The 17852-nt window shown below is 39.2% G+C and overlaps 1 protein-coding gene across 6 annotated transcripts in view; it reads left to right on the forward strand.

Moving 5' to 3' along the window:
* Positions 1–17852, forward strand: part of LOC133549554 (latent-transforming growth factor beta-binding protein 2-like) — a 333835-nt gene that overhangs the window by 2501 nt on the left and 313482 nt on the right. For all 6 annotated transcript variants that reach the window (XM_061895071.1, XM_061895074.1, XM_061895072.1 and 3 more), the window contains exon 2: positions 5767–5840. In XM_061895071.1, the coding sequence (XP_061751055.1) occupies positions 5767–5840 (74 nt within the window). The remainder of the gene's footprint in view (positions 1–5766; positions 5841–17852) is intronic.

Below are 17852 nucleotides of genomic sequence, written 5' to 3' on the forward strand. Positions count from 1 at the left end.
TCAGTGTGTGTGTGTGTTTCTCACTTTTATGCATGGTTCCAGCGACCATGTGTTGTTATGGCTCTGCTTGTCTGGTGAACATTTGGCGAAAAAAAAAACCACACATAAAAAAACAATCTGCCCGGGGATTAAAAACACCTGTCTAGTCCAACAAGTTTCTTTTCTTGTTTTGTGTCTATGTCAAACTCCTCAACAGGAAGATGGCTTGTTTCCATATTAAAGTTATTTTCTTTCTGTCTAATGAACCCTTTATTCATCCAGTCCTGTTTGTTCCATAGGGACACAAAGCATGATACTCATAGATGAGGGCGGTGGGGAGTGTTTACATAATGATCAGAGAGGGATGTGAGTGGCTGACCTCAGATAGCAGACAGTGAAAAAAAAGATCCTTTATAAATCCAGCCAATTTAAATGAGAGACTCTTTCTAAGGGATGGGTTTAGTCAGATTGTCTTCTATTTGATGCACATGAAGCCAAAACCTTGACGTACAGTTGTGCCCATTCAATCTATAGCGCTGAAAACAACACATAAAAAAACTCCCTCTTAATGAGGCTGTATGCACAGATGAACTGTCTCTTTAAAGCAGTGCTTACAGAAAGTGCTCCCCATAGCATTGTAGCAAGTATGATTTCATGCAGCAGACGGAAAATACCCTTTGACTGTCAGCGAGAGAAGGGAGACACATTTTTATCCAAGGGGAGACTGAAGGCAGCAAAGAGACTTTAGAGCAGGGAAAACATTCTAGATAGTAGATGTAATTGTCTAATTTGCATAATTGGTCATAAGGCATGTGCATGTTTTTTTAAAAGGTAAAAAACCTGTTACACATGTCTTTTAAAGGGGAACTACACTTTTGGGGGAATTTTGCCTATAATTTGCAATCCTCAAGAGAAACAATAACACAAATGTCTTTTTAAAAAAAGATATATTGTAACGCATAAATAAACGTCAATAAATGTCTGCTTAACACGGAGTGAATGGGGAACCATGAAGTCATAGCGTCATTTTGTCTATTAAAAGTTAAAGTTAAAGTAAAGTTAAAGTACCAATGATTGTCACACACACTCTTGGTGTGGCTAAATTATTTCTCTGCATTTGACCCATCACCCTTGATCACCCCCTGGAAGGTGAGGAGAGCGGTGGGCAGCAGCAGTGGGCAGCAGCGGTGCTGCGCCCGGGAATCATTTTTTGTGACTTAACCCCCAATTCCAACCCTTGATGCTGAGTGCCAAGCAGGGAGGTAATGAGTCCCGTTTTTATAGTCTATGGTATGACTCGGCCGGAGTTTGAACTCACAACCTACCGATCTCAGGGCGGACACTCTAACCACTAGTGGCCACCTTCTCAGTGGCCACTAGGCTTCTGATCATTAAACCCAACAAATAACCATTCAAAAAACGCCAACAGAACTCCATTTAGATTTTGTGGCCTGAATATTAACCAAGTATTAGCAATATCTGCATAGTTGTTATAAGCATTACTGTTATAGGGACCTATTTTTAGCGGTGTATTGATTAGACAGAGGTAAGTTCCTTATGCTGCTGTTATGACATCATCAGCTGCTGAGCTGCTTTCTTGCCTCGGAGCAAGTGAACGTTAATTCTAGGTCATGCCTCTCACCTGTGGCGATTAACTGATAAGTTGGTACTCATTGACAGCCAGTTTGAACTCGGAAATGGCAAAAAAAGACCCGAAAAGACGTTAGGTTCCCCTCCCCTTTTTTCTTAGCAAGGTTTATGAGTCATTCTTCATTTGAACAGGAATATATCAACATACTAGCAGTCAGCATCCCAGTGAGAGCAGACGATATACAGTAAGTGATGTTTAATTTTGTTTGTTGGCTCCCATGATGTCTGCCGTAAGTAGTAATCAGTGATGTTGTTGAAGGGAAACGTGAACTTTTTGATTCGTTTTTGCAATTAATGCTCCACTGTATTAACCTGACTTTCGCCAGACACTTGTAGTTCGCTGAGCTCAACACAAGGTTCTGGGCTCGAAGGCATTGCAAACTCCTTCCAGATAGCAAAAAATAATGAACTAAACAAGATCGCCAGGAGGTATTTCATAGATGTGACGTAGCGCCAAAGGGACTGTTTTATTCAAACAACAATGGCGGCACTGAGCGATGAGTTGTGTGCTGACATTGATTCTGCTATTGCAACTGTTTTGCGACATCAATCGAATATTAATTATTTAAAAGATGAACAGAGAACAGTTTTGAAGGCATTTATTGGTGGAAAGGATGTTTTTGGCTCTTCTTCCGACCGGCTTTGGATTTTCCAGCGCCGCTCTCATCAGCGTCAAGGGTTGATTTCGATGCGATTAGCTTGTCATTCAAGCTAACGGACAAGTGGTTTATCCAATCAGATACGATTATTTTTTTTCTATAAGGCCCTGCCTTCAGAAATACAATTCCTATTGAGAACTCCCAGATTATTGAATCAGGTTACCGCCGTATACTTGGAATGACAAACATAAAGTTAAAGTAACAATGATTGTCACACACACACTCAGTGTGGTGAAATTTGTCGTCTGTATTTGACCCATCACCTTGTTCACTCCCTGGGTTTGAGGGGATCATTGGGCTGCAGCGGTGTCAGCGCCCGGGAATAATTTTTGGTGATTTAACCTCCAGTTCCAACCCTTGATGATGAGGGTCAAGCAGGGAGGTAATGGGTCCCATTTTTAGAGGCTTTGTTATGACTCGGCCGGGGTTTGAACTCAAAACTTACCGATATCAAGGCGGACACTCTAACCACTAGGCCACTGAGTAGGTGGCCTCGTGAGTAAATATTGCATGTTTTTTATGAATGTGCCAGTAAGCAGCTAACATATGCTCCATTGTAAGCTGACTTTTGTTGACATTTTTCCATTGGCAAAACCAAGTACAATAATGTGTTTTAAGCTGATATCATATAAAGGAAGTAAACCAATGCTTAGATTTGATATGGTTTGGTCAACGCATTATTGCAACATTTGAGGTAATGACAAATATAAACACTAGCTTTGCATGTTGCTGTTCCTTAGTTCTAGATGCTGTAGCTGGACCCATACATGCAACATTTTAAATATATAGAACCATTTAGTCCTACCAGAAACTTCTCTGGTGGGACTATGAATGAGCACTTGCTCATTAATTCGCAGCGAGGCATACGCCTCACAATGAAATCGTTGTAGAAGAAGAAGACTTAAACAAGGAAAACATATAAGTTTTGACTGCTCTGAATACGTTACTACCTGTTGCTTTGTTTGAATTCTAAATTAAAGACAGGAAGTGTTTCTTCTGTCATGTTTTCAATTGGTAATCAAACACAGGCAGACATCAAAGGTGAAGTATTTGTATATGAAGGTATTTCACAACAACAACAACAAAAGTAAAAAAGAAGCAAAAGTCCTGTATATCAGTTTTAGTAGTAATTTTTGTGTCATTTTTCTGAAAAATAAAAATAAAACCATGAACAGAACTCATGCAGCCTCAGACCATGAAGGATAGCACCACCATATTTTACTGAAGGCGAGACATGATTATCTATGTCTTTGTAGTTTTTTAGACAATAATGGTTTTGTGTTGGGTTATTTTTAGTGCAACTGCTATACAAGCTGATCACTGACTACTACTTTCATTTCTAAATGATTGTCTCTTGAGAAGATATAGTGTAATAATGAAAACTGAGGGGTGTAAAACCGTATTGATTTTTTTGGAACATGGACAAGCAGTAGAAAATGGATGGATTAGAGGAACTATTGTCTGTCAGAAAAAAACTTATTTTCCTGACACATTTCCGCTTGGAAAGACCACTCAGTTTCCTTTCTTCTCGCATTGGTATTGGTATTCACTTTTATGCTGACTCACCACTTCTGTTTTCTGCAGCTGAGGCGTGACCCTTCCCCCTTTCATTTTGCAAACTTCTGGTAAACAAATGACAAGGTGATAACACACAGCTAATTTACCGTCCTATTAGCGACCTGGGCTATCAAAGTCCTTCATTGGGTGAATATATCATGTGATGGAATTTGTTTGTGTTGACTGATGACTCTGGCACGGGTCTGATGTGTTTGATTTCTGTCAACTGAAAGCTTGCCAAAAGGCCAAAACAACTACACGTTATCTCTGTGACGCCTCAGCGCAACGTGCAGTGCTTAATGAGTACAATCCTAGTGAGGTCAAGGAGTCAATCCGCGTTCTATCTTCACAAACCACCATTACTCAGCCTTGCACTTGATTTAGCATCTAGTGGAAAGATTAAATGCCCCAGATCCATGCCAGGGCCTCCACTGTTGCACCCATGTTGCTCATTCGGAAAGCTATAAAAAAAAAACCTTGGCCTTCTTTGCAATGGAGGATTAGCGAGTGCAAATAATCCTGTAGTAGGTTTTTTAAAAGGTGTCATCTCTCATTTGCTCAGTGATTTATGGAGGACATAGGGTGGTTTTCATGTCCCATGTGTCTAATTTATAATCCTTCCAAGGTCCAAATAACTCCACACTCATTTTCATTGGGGACTCTCTTCCATGATGATAAGAGGGATGTTCAGGCTCAGATAGAGTTTCCTGACCCTTCCCTGTCTCTCACCTCATTGCTTCAATTTCTATTATAGTGTAATCTCCAAGGTGTCATCATTGATAAGCCACCCCCATCAAAATTATCTGAACCTAAAACAATATTAAAACAGCTCGGTTTTGTCATGTAAAGGGACGAAGGAAGCCACCCAAACACACTTTTGTTACATGTGTCTCATATAATCTTTCCAAGGTCCAAATAACTCCACACTCATTTTCATTGTGGACTCTCTTCCATGACGGTAAGAGGGATGTTCAGGCTCAGATAGAGTTTCCTGACCCTTCCCTGTTTCTCGCCTCATTGCTTTAATTTCAATTATAGTGTAATCTCCAAGGTGTCATTATAGATCAGCCACCCCCATCAAAATTATCTGAACCTAAAACAATATTAAATCAGCTTGGTTTTGTCATGTAAAGGGACGAAGGAAGCCACCCAAACACACTTTTGTTACACTGTGACCGGTTTAGAACAGTGGAACACGCTTGCATCGGCAACTTGTTTGTATGAACTAGCTTCCACTGTGATGTCATTATTACAAAAAAGTAATTGCAAAAGTTGACGTCTACATTAGTAGCTTTTGTTGACAAAAACATTTAGCTACACACTATTAAAATTTGTATATTTTTCTGTAATGAGGTGGCAACTTGTCCAGGGTGTAATCCGCCATCCGCCCAAACGCAGCTGAGATAGGCTCCAGCGCCCCCCGTGACCCCAAAAGGAACAAGTGGTAGAAAATGGATGGTTGGACTATTAAAATTTGAAAATGGTGACTTTCTTTTCAGTGCGAAGTAAGCTTGAAAATAAAAGCATGGTAGTTTTAACCTGGATTCTGAACCTATAAACGCAACCATTCTTTTTTTTTATATTGTTACGAAATTGGAGAAAGATTTTAATATGTATGTACTGTAAGCTTATCAACATTGTACGCAAGAAATACAACACAATTATTTATTGTATTCGAGTATAAAATATATGAAAACAGAAGAATACAAATAGAACTATGCACAATTATAACAAAAAAGCATTAGGTTTAAAAATATTTATCTTTATGTCTGGCGATACTCACAATAAATGCGCAAGCAATGGCCAGTGTTGATTTTGGTAATGTTAACTTATTTTCTCATCAGTCAGCCAGATGGGGGGCGTCAACATTAGCGGTTTTCACTGTTTTTTTTTTCTAACTCCACTTTGTCCCTCTGTCCAGGCCTAATGTGTGCGGGGGTCAGCAGTGCTGTTCCGGCTGGGCTGTGGCCCCAGGTACCAATCGCTGCATCAAACGTAAGTATCTTTATCTTCAGCATCACATGTTAGCATGTGCTTCTCAAGTTCTACGCAAGCAACCTGCATTAGTTCCATTCGATACACATTTAATAGGTACATGTGCACAATATAATGAGAGTTAAAAAAAAAACCTGCTTTGATTGACACTGTAAGTAAGGGATCTTTTTAGCAGTATTGATGGAGGCTTTGGATATAATTGAGACACAAAATACAGTAGAGAGGATATTGCTATGGTGATTAGCTCAACTAATGAACTGGTACGTCTTCCACAACAAATATTCAAATCTTTTTTTCTTTAATGTACTGTAAACACAGCATCCTTAAATTATCTGTTTGTCGGTAATCAACACTATCTCTGAAACAACCCATTTGTTTTCCCACTCAATTAGAACTGGGTTGAAAAGAACAACTCAATCACCAGAGTACTGCAATATTTGTCAAACAAAAAAGTGACATCAACATGGTCTTACAGCTGTGCAGCTAGTGAAAATGTGAATACATCGCCAGTTTGCTTCCTGTGTCACATATGTGACGGCTATAAATTTTAGAGAGGAATAATCTACATCTGCCCTGCAGTATTAAAAGGAACCAAGAAACTAACACACACATCTGCAAATAATAAGAGGCAGTTACACATGTAATTTTCATTGCAATTTGGATAAACACATAGTAAGCTGTACAATGGGGTTAATCATTTAATCAGAATTATATAATAAGACTTTATGTTTGTGCGTAATCAACTAGTCTGTTTACCCATGCATCTTTCCGCTCAGCCGAAACCTAAAAAAGAAATTCTATGTGCTGTTGACCTACCATGGGGGTTAAAGAACATAGCTCCTGTCAGCACTTGATAAAGAAGGTGAGAAACACTGTTGAATTTAAGAAATAACTTGTCCTTTAGTGCAAAGTTGGTGTCCCCTAGGCTTTCCTCTTGTCTCCTCCTTCTCCAATCATTGCTGTTTTTGCCATCACCCGTCTTCAGTAAAGGTGATATGCATGTATAAATTTTGTATTGTTGTAAAAGTATAGCTTACTTTTACATAATGTGATTTGTGTTAATAATTTTGGGCGTCTGGAACACATTCATAGGATTTACATTATTTCATATGGTCCATGTCTGACCTTTTGGAACAGAATATTAACAAAATCTGGTATACCTGTGTATTTAAGTGGTAAAATATATTAAATCTCACAGTAAGAAGCAATGCAGTACACCACTGCTACTCAATTCAAACTTGGCTTTACATTTTCTACCACTTGTCCCTTAGCTTTACAACATTTGGTTCTTATATTTGATGTACCTATTGTTATGGACTGATGAGCGTACATTACAACTGTTTCGACCAGTATATTTAGCAGACAAAAACTTCACAAAGTTATGCCGACAGACAGAAAAAAAATAACATAGCTAATGGTGACTAATGGCTGTCCTGTCAATGCAAATTTCCCTCCTGAAAATGTTTTTCTCCTCATGTTCATGTGCATTGTTATAAGAACCTGGCATGGAAATTACTTGCACTAAGCTCTCGGTTGGACCAGTACTTTGACCGCAACAGTACTGAATATCCTGCCCAGCGGATAACCACATGCCAAATGGCAATTATATGTAACGTTGGCCAAATTAAAGTGTATATATATCTTCAGAAAGTAACTCATGCGCATCTGGACAGTCGTATATGCATCTCCCGGGGCAAACATTACCAACTGTTTGGTGCTGCGACCCTGTAAGAAAACCTGTGCGGAAAAAACTGAGGTTATCATCAAAATGTCTTTATTAGGCGTTTGCAATACGAGAAACCTTTTCACTCTGTTGGGGAATGAAAGAGAGAAAAAAAATTGCTGGCTGGGAGGGAAGTATTATAAACATGAAAAAATATCACGGCTGAGCTAAGTCTAGGATATTCCCGCTGAAGGGATTTGAAGTAATGTCTAATATTAAAAGTGTCAGCTTCAGGCTTTACTTAAGAGACTGTATTGGATGTCTTGGGTTAGGGCTTATTAACAGTACCTCATTGTTCGGTTGCGTTGAGCTCAGAGCAAATATATGAAAGGAATTGCACCACTTCTGCAAGTGCACCTTCAAGTCTCTATTTATTACATAGTCAGTTTGAAGACTGTGGTCCAGGGACTAATTCCTGTCTTTTAACCACCCATATTACCATTGTAATTGGTAGTAGTTGGTAGTGTGATACGTCTTGCTGGCGTGATGTTGGATCTTCATTACAATTACTCCGCTATTGAATGGCGCCCATTCTGGTGTGTCGTTTGCCTTTCACCCTGCAGCTTGGATTACACTTCTACATAGGTAGACATGCCTAATGCTGAAATACTACAGCTGGAATGTTCACCTAAATTGTTTTGGGGGTTCCACTTCCAAAAACCTAAGTACCAGACTTCTCCATTCACTATTAATTTTATTTTGCACAGTCCGAGAACCAATGTCTTATTCAGTAGACTTTTGATTTTGGTGTATCTATTTTGTTTAAGGGTTACAAGAGTGCTCTGCTGTTTTTTTAGAACCTTCTGTAAAAATGTGAATCTCTCACAAGTTTTTTGAAGTGAATAGACCTAAAATTGAACCTTGAGGAACAATGCTCGTAGAAGTAAAGAAGCTGAACAAAGGACTACTGACTGCATCTGAAATAAACTGGCTAAAGCAACACCTTACTTATCAAAATCATTCCTAAAACATTTTCTAACTTCCAAAAAGGAGAGGACATAAAGGGGTGCCTTGATGAACGCCTCTGTTATAAAAAAAACACAAGTTTTGACCCCAGTATTCTGTTTGTTAACAAGGTTAAAATGTCGATTTTAATATATCTGCCAATGTCTTTACTGTGGTCCAAGTTTCTCCATACTGCAGGAGCGCTCTAGTGTTTTTAGAACTGAACTCGGGATGTCATTCTCGGGCAAGATTTGGCCAACGCGCCGCCAGTTGATTAGCCCTGCGCTAGGAGTTTTATCTTCCAGATAGTCTAGTTGGTGAGCAACCACAACTCTCATCGAACCATTGTTAGTTCTTTAAAAGCGAGCGAACAATAGAAACTTCCAAGTTTGCCCGCCATGCCACTCCCTTTTGTTTATTGTTGTCATGCCCCTCACACTTTTGTCACAGATGGTGGGAGATCAACAATCACTCCCTTAAATTTCAGACAAATGTCCTTCTCGGTGCTGAAAATCTTCAGCAGCGATCACTTAAAGGGGCATTAACAAATTGCCGGTTTGGATGGCAATTCATGGCATTTTTCAAACCGCTGTGAACCATGTCTTAACAATGGTGGAAAGCCTTTCTCAACACGTTTTGAACACAAAGTCAATGCAGATCATACCACAGATATACCCTAAATGCGGCATTCTCTAATCTGCATCAACCGCAGTGGTACCGTGTAGCTCCTTGATAAGCATGTGGTACTTCCGTGTTTGACTCCGCTAGCTTCGTTTTCACATCGTGAAGATCTAGGAGGAAAATGTGACAGGCGGATTATGGCGGTGTTAACGCAGTATCATCGTAGATCCTGCGGTGCAAATCCAGAGGCTGCCGTTTTTTACACGGCGAAAGGCGTTTTGAACACGGCCCATTTCAAACTGCCAAGATTGCCTCAAAAATGTTGAAGAGTTAACCGTTTTTGCCTGTTTGTAGCAGCTTTTATAGTTCATGGCGGATGAGTGACAGGTGACCAGGTTTTTTTGTTCGGTGTTAACACGGTCTTTGGCTGCGCACAGAATTTTTCACCATCATGACCCAAACCGTCAATGTGTGAACGCCCTTAAGAAAGGGTTAAACTACTTTACCCGAGGCTACATTTATGAAATCACGTGTTGGAATGCGGAAATTGCGATCTGCGTGTTAATGCTCAGTGCTGGTGATGAGTGCAGAATAATCGGCCACCGCAAAGCTGCGCAATACAATTTTCCGAAAAAAAATTAAAGATTCCTTTTGATATCATTAATACTAAACATTTTTTTTCATCAACCATTCATACCCCCCCAAAAAAACTAAACAAAAAACAACAACAAACAAACAAACAAAAAAAATACATTTATTTTTGTATTAGTTGTTTATGGATTTAATAATGGAACTATGGTATTTTCTGAACGTAATTTTTCCATTATATTGCTGGACTAACTTTCGAACAGACAAACCTTGTACTTGTTGAAATAAGCTTTGATCCAGTGAATACATTTCTTGTAGTTGGTCTTTGGTTTTGGAAATAGAGAGTTTTGCTTCTACCAATCTCTCTGTACCCCATGCACACCTGCAGACCATTTTTATAAAAATAAACTGCAGTTTTACTGATTTTTATTGTCTGTCTCACAGCACGTGTCCGATTGTTTGTGGGATAACATAGTGACTTGATTGTAGTAGAAGGTCACTGTAAATTCCCTGCAATCTGATTGGTTGAATGATTGACAGGCAGAAAATGTGAATGACAATTAAAGTGAGACAGAGAGTGTAATGGCAGCTGAAACTAATCAGCAGTCACAGTCACAGGGTTGATCTGAAATCGAAGGTGAAGACGTTCCCCAATGAGTCTTATATACACAGGAATTAATGTTGTAGAAGCATTCCAATCACAGTCTTTACGGTCCGATAGGTGGACGTCATTTAGTTGGGAAGTTTTGAAGGGGTAGTCCTAAGCCGCTGGCACCTCGACGCAGGAGCATGATCCAAGGTTAAGGTTCCATTTCTACAGAATTTCTACAGCTACTAGGGATGATGTTTGTTAAGAAATTATTGATTTCGATACCATTATCAGATCCTCTTATCAAACCGATTCCTTATCGATTCTCTTACCGAATCCAGATAGGTTGTTGTACATGGAAAAAAAACCACACAATACTTGGTTGAACAAAAGCTCACTTTTATTTTTTAAGAAAAATAAATAAATAAATAAATAAATAAATAAATAAATAAATAAATAAATATTGACTGTGAGTGCCCTTTTAAGTGGGCCACATAAAAAAAATACATGCAGGGAAAATCCTGCCTTCATTGTATTGTACAGCACTTAACATTTGAAACAAATATCAGAGTAATGGTGTTTACTTTTTGCTCCATTACATGTCAGCAAAATACTATTATTAACCTACTTGTAGGTTCACCAAGTTGAAGGGGAGGAGATTTTTCACCATCATTCTCATTAGCTTGCGAGTAATGTTCTTACTCTCCTCCTCACTCATGTTGCTTTGCTCTGCGTTATACCTCACTATGGTATGTGCTACAGAGCAAACACTGCCCTGGTCACCCTGGTTGTTATGAATGTCATCATCTGAAATAGGATAACGTTAACATTATCGTAATTCACATCTTGCAAGCACAAGTTTATTAAGACAGACCTGCAAACTCTGGAGTGATGTAGGCTACAAGATACCGTTAATGTTATCAGACACATACAAAAAGGCTAACGTTACCGTTAGCCACTGACTATGCTCAGGTAATGTTAGTCTAGTTAACATTACTGCAGTCCCAGTTGACATAAGAGGTAACATTATTTTAGCCTGAAGGCTACAAGTGAGCAGATATGGAAATTAACTGGCAACAGTTAACGTTAGTTACTCACCGACACTATCACTGGGACAGCAAGTTGAAGCAGAGGAAAAGGGGCGTGCTTCGTCATCTCTGTCGCTGCTTCTCCACGTGTCAAAGACGAAACACGTTTCTCTAACCTTTAGGTTAAGTACGGCCTGAACATGTCTCAACATGTTTGTTGTACTGCTTCCCTTACAGCAGGGGTCGGCAACCTAAGATGTTAAAAGAGCCTTATTGGTCCAAAAATACAAAAACAAATCTGTCTGGAGCCGCAAAAAATTAAAAGCCATATTACATCCAGATAGTGTGTCATGAGATATAAATTGAATTAAGAGGACTTAAAAATAAAATTAAATGACCTCAAATATACCTAGAAATGAGGCATAATGATGCAATAAGTACATATAGCTAGCCTAAATAGCATGTTAGCATCAATTAGCTTGCAGTGACTAAATATGTCTGATTAGCACTCCACAATAGTCAATAACATAAACAAAACTCACTTTTCTGCATTCATGCACAATGTTGAAAGTTTGGTGGACAAAATGAGACAGACAAAGAAGTGGCATAAAGTCAGAGAAAGTTATAAATGCAAACAAACTACGGTGAGTTCAAGGACCGCCAAAATGAGTAGGACAAAACGGCGCTTGCCAAATACTCGAATCAGTTAAGCATGTTTAATGTAAATAGTGTGCTTTATAACAATTACGGAGGTTTGTCATGTTTGTCCTACTACAGAAACCATATTAAAGCAAAAAATATTTATTTTATATTTTTTTCCCCTCATCTTTTTCCATTTTTCATACATTTTTGAAAAAGCTCCAGAGAGCCACTAGGGCGGTGCTAAAGAGCCGCATGCGGCCCTAGAGCCGCAGGTTGCCGACCCCCCGCCTTACAGGAAAGTGAAGCCTGGCAATAATTGCAGATAGCTGTTTCCTCGTCGTATTTCTTAGTAAAGTGAAGCCATGCTTTGGAGCATTTTTTCCGGTCCATTGGTGTTGCTGCTTCTGTATCTGCCACTGAGCTATGTCATTTCCTGTGACACGGGATTCGTTCCCAGGGATTCGAATAAAGAACCAAATGTTTTTCTTTACTATAGTGGCTTCGATAACGGGAACCGTTTCTCAAAACGGTTCCCGTTTTCATTAGCTTGAATATTAATACTGCATGCCTGCAGTATTAATATTCCACAGTGATCTATTGTTTCGCATCCTTAATGCCAAGTAGTAAAGACAGAAGTGTGGTTTGTTAGCATGTGTCATCAGTGTCATATATATTGATGTGGAAAACTGACCAACCCCCCAAAATTGGGAGATTCATACGCTAAAAAAAAAAAAATCAAATTAAACACACATGCTAACATTATCCTTCCTGTCAGTTTCTACTCTCGCTGCAGAGGTCCATTTGATTTCTGCCCTCAGTCTCTTCTTGGATAACAATGTGTTTTTTTCTAATGCTTATATAATTCAAAGTAAATACAGGAGAACATTGTTCTCTTCTGTTGTTTTTAGTAAGTGTGACTTATTCCCACTGATACATTCAAAGCTGCATTTTTTCCCCAAAATTTTGGACACAAGGTTTATTATGTTTCTAAGATTACTATAATATGGACTCTTTGAAAAATAAAAATGGACCTAATGTTTATCCTATTTTTTTAGCAAACATGTTTGTGCAAGAAATAGGAATGTCTGTGTGCAGCAATTGTTATACAACTTTGATGCATTTTTTAAAAAGGAACCATTCCCATTTCTGCAGTGTGTTTGTTTATTTTCCAGTGTAGTCACAGACTGTAAGTAACAGTAATTGGCAAAGGGAGCTACTTTCATTATATAATCAGGTAGATGAGTGTGTGTGTGTGTGTGTGTGTGTGTGTGTGTGTGTGCGTGCGTGTGTGCGCGCGTGTGTGTGTGCGTGTGCGCGTGTGTGTGTGTGGTAGGATGGTAAAGTGAGGCCATGTGTACGCTTGGCTCCTGTAGAGATGAATGTACAAACGTAATATTCTGTTTTAGCATCAGGAGGAACGAACTGTATATAATTCCCCACCACCACTTTACACATCTGCAGCTTTGTTACTGAGCTAAGGGAGCTATATCTTAGCCTCATCCAATCATACCCCAGCCGTTGTTCTGTCTCAGTAGCACAGCTGCGTGACTCCCATCTCTTTTTCTAAAATTAGCCTTCATGCAAATGTTTGAAAAAAATTAACACAGTAGAATTTGGTCAAACGACATGCAGTGGGAAAACTATATGCCATTACAGGTAATTTTAATGGTGGCTTGAAAAGGAAAGAATGGCTTCAGAAATGTGTTTACAAAAGTGTAAGCTACTTAGCAGTGGCATTAAGATGAGAGCTGAATTGCTGACATGTTTTGAGTTGTATGGGCTAGTCCTCAATCAGATCTTGGAGATCAATTTGGAATTAGTTTTGGCTTGCAACATTTTTTCTCTCGAAACAACCATTAAGTAGCAACTAATGCTATTGTGTTAACTTGTCAATGCATTATCCGCTGTGACCTAAAGCAGACGAACAGGGGTAGTAGTGTGCTAAATAAGCTTCTTGTGAGGCTGTGTTGCAGATTCACATCAGATAGTTTCTCATCTATTTTGCTATAACTATGCTATTTTGGTCGTTTAAACTTCTATAGTGTTTTCATCTGACTTGAGCACAAAATCGCTACTCTAAATATCCAATTACCACCTCTATCAAATAACGGTGGATCACCTATAGTCACCAGGTGTGTGGTGTATAAAAGCAACTAACAGCCATGTTCTCTAAAAACATTGGCAGTATTAGCTTTGGCTGAAGTCAACCTCCTTTTGCAGTTTTTTATTAACTCCACAAAATGGCACAGCCACATTTAGACTTTCATGAGTGGTCAACAAAAAGCAAATGTATTTGCTCCTGCATGTGCTCGGGATCTTTCTGTGTGGAGTTTGCATGTTCTCCCCGTGAATGCGTGGGTTCCCTCCGGGTAATCCGGCTTCCGCCCACTTCCAAAGAGATGCACCTGGGAATAGGTTGATTTGCAACACTAAATTGGCCCTAGTGTGGGAATGTGAGTGTGACTGTTGTCTGTCTATCTGTGTTGGCCCTGCGATGAGGTGGAGACTTGTCCAGGGTGTACAGCGCCTTCCGCCCGATTGTAGCTGAGATAGGCGCCAGTGCCCCCCGCGACCCCGAAAGGGAATAAGCGGTAGAAAATGGATGGATGGAAATGGATGGATGGATGGATGCTCTATAAAGTGATTCTTTTTTTTTTGCGCTTTTCAATGTTGTTGCTTAGCAGTGTACCAGTGACTTTTACTACAGTTTCTGCTGTGTTGTACAAACTACTTGACAATAAATGCTCACTTTTCAGAACTAACAGTCTTTCAATTACCTACTTTTGATAAAACACATCCTCTTTGCGGATTAGGCAAATAAATGCTAAATTATTGGCTATAATGATGGCATGTACAAAGTATTTACAAGGGACAGCAGTGGTCCACAAGTAAAGATAGGTTTCGAATTCAATACTTTTTTTGACTCCATCGATACTACTGTGTATCGTTTCACATTAAATCAAAGGTTACCGTATTTTGAAACCTTTGTTGCACGTGACATAACATCACATCCAGTTACATGCTCAGGCTCAAACATTTGCAGTTAAAATTCTGAACGGACTCAACCGGATTGCCTCTATGTAAAGTTGCAGTTTTCCATGCCAACAAAGCTAGTTTACCTGATAGAAAATGCCAAAAAGTTCAGTCAGGCTCCACTTTTCAAAATGCACTTGCTCGATGGTCTGCTCTCCATCAATGTTACCATGGTTCCAGACCCCAGTCACGAGAAGCGAAACCGCTCAATGACTCCTTAATTGTCCTCAGCCAGTCCATAAGTCTTCCAGACGTTTTCATCTCCTCTGTATGGCTCCACTCACACTTCTTGTTTCCTGTGGCTGTGGCAAGGTCGCTGCTTTGTAGTGTTTACTGTTTCCTCTCCACATATTTTGTGTGCATTCTCAGTTTTTTCCACGCCTTTTGGTCATTTAGTTAGTTAATTATTTTTCCTCAATCCTTTTTGTGTGATCTTTTTGTTATTATCTTATTGGAGAGGGCGTGGCTTGGTTGGTAGAGCTGCCGAGCAAGACACTTCCCCGCCATCAGTGTGTATGTTTGTGTGAATGTGAAAATAGTGTCAAAGCGCTTTGAATACCTAGAATGTAGAAATGCGCTATACAAGTATAACCTATTTACCAGAACCCATTTAATAAATATTTCTTACAATTTTTTTCTCTGCGTTGTGGTCCGACTTTGGCTAAGCCGATCATGACAAGATGATGTGTTATAAGTATAGTATTTACAGTATAAACACTTTGCAGGCTCAACAAAAGATTAGACAGGCTTAAAGTACTAGTAGTGTGGAAAGACAAGTTGACTTTATATGCTTATTTGTGTTGCACTGTATCCATTAAAGCATATCCAATTGTATTTATGTAACAGTCACTGTTCTGCGTTGTGTCTTGGCGTGACTGCCAGCTAATCGATGCTAACATGCTACGCTAATCGATGCTAACATGCTTTTTACCGGCGGTGCTAAAGCAGACATGGGACAGAGATGTATGGGTAACCTGCAAATGCATTTGCAATTATATTATGTTTCCTTCCACCTACATTTAAGGTGAAAGAAAACACTTACCAATTGAAGTATTTAAGTTGCTCCAGTGTCACAAGATGCGAAAGTCCTGATCGTTTGGTTCCGCACATTTTACCGGCGATGCTAACGCAGCTATTCGGCCATGCTATGGCTATGAATAGCGTCAATAGCTATTCGCTCAATAGCTTCAGTTTCTTCTTTAATACTTTCATACTCCAACCATCCGTTTCAATACATGCGTAATCTGTTGAATCGCTTAAACCGCTGAAATCCGAGTCTGAATCCGAGCTAATGTCGCTATATCTTGCTGTGCTATTCGCCATTGTTTGTTTGTATTGGCAGCACTGTGTGACATCACAGGAAAATGAACAGTGTCTTGGCAGAGAGCGAAAAAAAGGCACTTCAAAGCTTTTTTTAGGGATATTCCGGGACTGGTAAAATTTTGAAAAAAAATTCAAAAAATACAACAAGCCCCTGGGAACTAATTTTTATTGTTTTTAACCCTTTTGAAATTGTGATAATGTTCCCCTTTAAACAGATCGAGAGTCCTCAGTTGCGCTCATTATACTCTCTCTAAAAACATCCAGAAACTGCCAAAAATATTCCATTTACATGTCATGACCTGAAAATTAACCGAATATGAGTAATATTGTTATTATAAGCGCCAATGAAGACAGACTTTTTTTAGTGGTGAATTGATAGCAGTGAGCTAATGCTAGCTTACGCCTTTTGTTGACACACTGAGGCGACGGCTGCTGTTGCTTTGTCTCAAACTTAATACAAGTCAATTCTAGATTATAATTCATGCAGATTTCATTTTATGGTAGACAAATATGGCCATGGTCTGACAAGCTAGTCGACTTTCACGTTCCAGAGATGGCAAAATAGACCTACAAGACGGTTCCTGCAGGAACTTTTTTTTAAACCTTTGTGAGGATTGCGATTGAACCTTCATCTAAACTGAATTATGTGAGTGTCCTGTTGGTTGGCATCCTAGCGAGAGTGGAAATATTTCAGTAAGTGTTTGTTTTATTCTGTTTTGTAATTGTTAGTTTATATGTTTAGCACCGAGCAATGCTGCGGATGCTCGTGTCAAAATTTAAACTGCATCCATCACTCGACTTCTAAGACTTATTGCTCATCCTCTTTGTGTTCAGGCTCAAAAATATAAGGTCCTGGATGATAAGTTTTCCAGAAGTAATAGTTGTTGGCTCTCACAAAGTCTGCTTGATTATCATTGTTTTTGATAGGGAAGAGATATTTGGTTCCTAGCGCGATGTCACGCGATCACGTGACTGGCTTTCTCACTATCCAGGCTCGGGATCATACCTATTTATTCACAAACTTGTTAAGTCTTTTGATGTCATAAATCAGACATATATGATAATAGCTTTAATATCGTAAAGGTAACTTGTTTTTCCACTTTACTGGCACTTCTAGAATACTCCCTTGCTAAGGCAATACACCATTGCCAATTCTCTTCTGCCATCTAATGTCTTGGAATAACAACTGCATGCAAAATGTACTATATAATACATGCAAATATGACTCAGAACTGTAAGAAAAAAATATTTTCCAAATGGACAGCACATTTATCATTATCAGCTCATTGTTAAAAAAAGGTATTATAAACAATTAACATAAATAGCACATGAACACACACAAAAGCACAGAAGATTTGTACCTTTGACTACCGGTATCAATTTTCCAGGTACTGGGAATTCAGTAGGGTTGGCAGTTCCAACCTAGCTTCTTCCATGCTGTTGTGTCTTTGGGCAAAAAATTTAACCCATCTTTCCTTCAGTAAAGCAGAACAGCAGTGACCTGCTGTAGACAGTATATG

This window comes from Nerophis ophidion, linkage group LG03, assembly GCF_033978795.1.
Source record: "Nerophis ophidion isolate RoL-2023_Sa linkage group LG03, RoL_Noph_v1.0, whole genome shotgun sequence".
In the NCBI taxonomy this organism is placed as follows: domain Eukaryota; kingdom Metazoa; phylum Chordata; class Actinopteri; order Syngnathiformes; family Syngnathidae; genus Nerophis; species Nerophis ophidion.